The sequence below is a fragment of the Anneissia japonica genome, unplaced genomic scaffold (assembly GCF_011630105.1).
Source record: "Anneissia japonica isolate Jap-2015-1 unplaced genomic scaffold, ASM1163010v1 scaffold288170_len75678_cov146, whole genome shotgun sequence".
Classification (NCBI taxonomy): domain Eukaryota; kingdom Metazoa; phylum Echinodermata; class Crinoidea; order Comatulida; family Comatulidae; genus Anneissia; species Anneissia japonica.
In genome coordinates, this window is record NW_022732629.1 from 26999 (window position 1) to 33188 (window position 6190).

The 6190-nt window shown below is 32.8% G+C and overlaps 1 protein-coding gene across 1 annotated transcript in view; it reads right to left on the reverse strand.

Annotated features, from left to right (window-relative positions):
• The window catches only part of LOC117115749, a 22900-nt gene that overhangs the window by 1498 nt on the left and 15212 nt on the right, over positions 1-6190 (reverse strand). Inside the window, exons 2-3 of the mRNA XM_033259674.1 lie at positions 648-802; positions 90-197 (exon numbers count right to left, since the gene is read on the reverse strand). Of these exons, the coding sequence (XP_033115565.1) occupies positions 90-197; positions 648-777 (238 nt within the window). The 5' untranslated portion in view covers positions 778-802. The remainder of the gene's footprint in view (positions 1-89; positions 198-647; positions 803-6190) is intronic.

Sequence of the window (6190 nt, forward strand, 5' to 3'; positions counted from 1 at the left end):
ATTTAATTGTATAACACTAGAAAAAGGAACAAAAATTAAATCTGAAGATTAAATTTTAAAAAATGGATTAATTATGTTGTGGAAATGACCTTCAATGTTTTCTCTATCTGCTACTTTTCTCTTCTTAGAAACAAGTTCAGGTTCTTGTGGGGAAACTCGTGCTTGTACTGGAGTTTCAAAGTCCTCCCCATCTTGATCTAACATTAAATAGAAAAACATTCACAATAGATCACTTTATAAATATTCCAAATTAAAACAATAAGTATGAAAATTGAAATTATAAACTCAAAAGAAAAAGCATTTCCTTATCAGGCAATCTAAAATATATAAATTAATAGTCAACTTTAAACGGATATCAATTTCAATATCCTTGAATGAGGAATTTTAGTAGCCTGTGTCTTAGAACCCTCATCAAAGGAGTAGTCTTCTTGGTTATTATCTGTTAAAGCAAATAAAATAACTTTAAAAGTAACCACTTTTTATGTATTTGTTATGCAATGCCAGAAATTCCTGAACAATATTTCAATTCAATTCAATAAAAATTTAGGTAAAATGAAAAATGTGGATTTTTTCCTGCCTGTATTAATAGTTGTAAAATGACTCTTTTGCCCTTTTTTATTGTAATAATTATTATGCAGTGTACAAACCTTCCTCTTCCTCCAAAGAGCATGTATCAGCTGCAACTCGTTCCTTGTAGTAAGGCACTAGCCACCGGAGGGCCTCCCACTCCTTGCTCACAGCATCCTGGATTTCAGCCATGCCTGCACCTGATCTCATCTTTTTTTTTAAATCTTTAAGGTATCTACAGGCATAAAAATATAATACTGTAATAAAATAATAACAAGACGTCCAATCTACCCCACTGGACAAATCTCAGTGCAATTATTCAAATAGGGGAGGGGAGGTTTATAAAAAAAAATTATTTTATGAAGAGCATATTACTGAATTAGCATTTTGCATTACAAAATTTTACTAGGCTTAAGAGGGAAACAACAATATTTTTGTTTGTCTTTATAAGAAAGATAATGTATGAGAAACCGTCTTATCTCGAAAAGTGAGTACGTGCATTTTTATATGCCCGTTCTACAAGATCTCCCGTCCAGGCTGCCTCTCCCCTGCATTTTACCTTCATGTAGTTCAACTCGTCCGCCACTTTTTCTAGAGCATTTTTTTTCATGGTTCTCTTATTTTTGTAGTTGGCAGCCCTTCTTTCATATAATATTTTGTATCTTTGCACAACTTCCATAAGGGATTTTTCTCTATGGTCCATCTTTGGTCTAAAATTTAATGATAAAACATATATATTAAATAATTTTCAAAAAATGTACCTACCTACCTAAGCCTAGGCTAAGGAAGGGCCTTCTAAAAATCAAAATAGATAAAACGGAGAACTAGGCCTGGCCTAGCCTAGGCCTACATTACATACAAATGACATGATATCATTCTATAAATTTGTGACATACAGTGTACTTTTACTAGGCCTAATCCATGAGATACATGATAATTGAGTCTAACTAGGGCTCAGATAGTTACGCTAGACTACGCTTGGCAGCTTCCTTTCCATAGGGAAGGGAGTTAAGAGTGGTTGCCTTGCGTTCCATTGCAGAAGCCTAGCCTAGCAGCATAGGCCTAGGCTAGCTAGCCCTAGCCTAGACTAAACGGGAGTGTGGGAATAAGTAAAAATCGAATGGCTACCTGTTAGGTTAATTATCATAATAATATATTACATATCCATAATAGGCCTATGTCTATCCGTTTTCAAAGTACTTACATTTGAGTTTAGAGCAAGGAGAAGAAAATTGCTTCGTGTACTAGCACTCACACACTGCACATCACACACAGGCCTAGCGCGCAAAAACAGAAGTTTCAATGACATCCCAGGTCTAAATTCCAGTTGAACCTAGTTGATTATTCCAACTGTGTTGAACTAGGTATAATTTGTCGTAACTATGTTGAACTGGGCTGTCAACTGTGCTTAACTGAGTTCGATTTTTTCACAATTAAAATGTTCAGTGATTTCAAAGAACCAGTTAAGAGGGTGGCAATTTTAAAAAACCAGTTCGGTTTTCCAACTGGTTTAAAAATCCAGTTGGAATTTTCAAATGGTTACATTTCTACATTTAATTTGAATTATGTTTTTTAAAATCCAGTTCGGTTTTCCAACTGGTTTAAGAACCTAGTTGGAATTTACAAATGGTTTTATATTTCTACTTTAATTTGAAATGTGTTGAACTGTAGGTAATAAAGAAGACAGAACTAAGTTGAACTGGGCTGTCAACTATGCTTATCTGGGTTTCATGTTCAGTTACTGTATTTTAAATGGTGACATTTCCTTCAATTTGAAATTTGTTGAAATAATAGGTAATTTTATTAATGTTGGCAGATCTAGGTTGAACTGGGCTGCCAACTTTGTTTTACTGGATGCCCAAATAGTTGATGCATTTTCAGTTTGGAATGTTTAAAATTAACAGCAAGTGTAATGACTTTTCCCCAATGGGGCTAGACCTCTCGAAAATGTAAATACTTAAAATGTGTATTATAAAAACAAAATAACACCTGTACATAAATTATCTTATTGTTTTATCACATTCAATTCTTCAGTGCAATAATTTTATTAATTTTGTACACAAATATTACAGGAAACATCTTCATGTACTATGATGAAATACACAACATAGAATAATAGTTAATATTCTTAAAGCTATTACAGTATGACCAAAGTTTAAATTTGAATAAAGGAAAATATAGTTGAACCCCCCTTATTTGGGACACCCTGTTCAGGAGACTCTCTGGCATAATTTAGGAAGCTTTTTTCATCACCTTTGCTTTCAAAGTAGCCCGTTCATACCAAAACCAACGATTCGGCCTACATCTAATAAGGAGAAAATACGAAGATAAATATCTGATTTATACCCGCAGAGTTCACCTTCACCTCTCATACAAATATTTACAGCAGTACAATGTATTGTATAGCAAGCCAGTTCACATTTATTTTATCATTTACAACTATATACAGCTGCATACCTTATGTACAAGTTTCACAATTTAAAACTATAGTTTATTATTACACAACATAACAATTATAAGGGAAGAACTTGGTGTACACGGAATAGGTTTCATGACATGGTTCCAGTGCTTTGGTTGGTTGATACAAACTTAATAGTATTAACTGTAAATTTCAACATATTTAACACCTATCAAGGGGAACACTTATTTTTGTTATTGATATCCAAACAGAGGTTTTAAAATAAGGAAAAAAAATCCTTCAAATGTATATTTTACCTCTTAACCTTTAGAATGGGCCCTTGTGCATGTGCTACTTTAAAAAAAACTCTGACCATTTACCATAAGGATTTCTTGTTTTGTGTATTTTCATAATACTGTAGGATTCTTATCTATACCACACACCCTGATTTCAAAGTCATTACTCCATTCATGCTATTATAAATTGTACATCAAAAAGGAGGCTCAATATTTTAAGAAAATAAATAAATTGGTCATCAACATTGCACTTGAATCCTGAAACAATATCGAGATCATATACAACTATTGTTGTTATAATTAATTTTCTGTTGATTTCATATCATAAATGAATTGTTCCTGCATTTCAAATTATTGTATAAATCTCATTTTTAGGTCAATTAAAATAAAATTATAAAGAATCAATGTCATCATTGTACGTAAGCATTCCACTCTTTTTTATCAACACACAAGATGGTGAACTAAATGGCAACATTGTACATATTGTATTGCTTTTCCCACTATCAAGTTAATCAGTATCCTCAGGATACTTTATGCAATACTATACAGTACTACATAATAAATGTCAGGTCCAAACAATGGATAATAACCTAAACAGACCATACTTGCAAGCTAAGGCTTTTTTATACCTTTTAATAATGCAAAATGAAGATTTAAAATAAAAGTACATTTTTTGCCAATTATCACGCATGCTGCCACAAAAAAATGAAATGTCAAAGAAATATACAAGTTTTTCTTTATTTTTATTATTCCCCCACTGCCTTGAAATCTCACAAAATAAGATACCTGTATGTATATTTCTTTCCAACTATATAATTTTAAATCATTTACCCATCCTATTATTACACAGTTTTATTTTTATTTTTTCCTATGTCTAAATTTGGCTAAATAATTTTCTAAATAAGAAAACAATTTTTTTTTTTCCAGTCCTTCTCCAACAAGCTTTAAAAAACTAAAGTTCGCGAAACAAGGTATAAAAAAGTCTCGCCTAATTTTAATGTTGTGGCAAAATGGCCAAGTTGTAGTCATTGGTATTTTCAGATACCTGAGTATGTGATCTTGAGGGGTACCATTCATTGAAATTGGACATTTCAAGCATAAGTTATTGGAAAATGAAAGTACAGCACTCTTAGAGACAAGATAATTATGATCTTGAGTCATTGCCTTCCAAAACTATTTATGCATCAAATTAACTATCTAAATAACATTAAATAAACGATTTGTTGACCACTTCCAGAACTAATACTTTGGAACACGATGAATAAGACATTAAACTGTTGATATATAGTGGGGGAAAAAATGGATTTTTAGGCAATTTTTTGGGCTCCCATATTTTATAGTTCATTTACTCAATACAGGCCTGTGTGTGACTTAACCATTTCACCACGATATGCCTCATATACTGTAGCAACAAAATCGTAACTAGAAATATTGTCTTTAAATTATAAAAATACATTTATAACATTAACAACAGACAATTAACACAAAGCAACATGATTTGGGTTCCAGTTCCATCTAACAAATAAAATACTCTGTACCTGACCTATTATTTCTGAAGGATGACATTTTCTTGGGTAAAAAGTATTGTCACAATACACTTTAATTCTATTTGACATCATATATACTTTGGGAAATGTTGGCAGTGTTCTAATTAACAAGAACTTGTACATAGTTTGTTGCATTATGCCCCTGTTCTCCTTTAGAAGAGTTTTGATTTTTCCATTAGCAGATTCAAATGGAAAACAAGAGCGACTCCATAAAGGGCCCCACATATTAACACTTGTTGCTAGGTGCGTCAATGAGCGGACATTAAAAGTCATTGCACTGGATTCATACAGTAGCTGCATTCATCTAACAAATTGGAATGATAGATTGTCGGCCACATTTACTTCTTCTTTGCTTACTGACTTTTTTAACAAAACGTGAACACCTTTTACAAGGAGGCAAACATGGGTTAAATAAACATTATGAAGAATTCCCAGAAGACAAGGCAATAAAAAGAATAAAAGCCAGTTACACCACTCACTTGCCTTCCAATATTTCCTTTCAGATATTGGTCTTGGTTTTCGTCGCTACAAACATTGGAGTTTTAATTTGTTTCAGAAGTCTATCTAGTCTTGATACAATGTTAGGGGAACTAATATAATATGGACTGTCATCAAACCATAAACAGGCCAGCTACTTAGTTACACGAAGTAGAACACAATGCATGAAGTCAGGTGGGAACCACCAAACTATGGAAAATTTGGCATATTTATCAAGGGAGATCACCTCTCACAATATGCCCTTCACCAACAGCTTCTATCATATCTTGTAAGACTTCATGATCTTCCCTATCTTCATAATGACCTACATCAACAGGGTACTTTATAACAAGTTCTACTGCCTTGCCCGGATGATAACAAATGCCACAGCCGATAAAAGCATTATATTGCATTATATTTGACATGGCAGCACGGGCTGGCGCATCTACACTACAGCAGATGCCATATAGTTTACTGTGGACTTGTTCACCTTCTTTATTCCAAAAAATTCTGTCTGTTTCTAATAGAAGTGCTTCTTTTAGAAATATATGCAAGAAAGTGTTCATTTGTGGCTCTGATTTGCCAAGCCATACACCTGCCAATAGTAAATTATTCATTCTAAGTTTTGGAGGTAATTCATTTATCATAATGTATATAGGCCACAATGAATATGGTATATTTCTCAATCATATATATCTTCTGTTTATTTCTATTAGTCTTGTATGAAAGGTGTTGAGAAATTCCTGGTGTTTCAAACAAAGTTTTAACCTGAGACTTTAAATCCTGATGTTATGAAAAAATTGTTATCTGATAACTTTTTCTCAGTACAATCTCTGCGGCATTCAGGACATGGCATTCTTTCATTGTGTAATCTGTTATCCATGCCATCATCATATGTACTAACA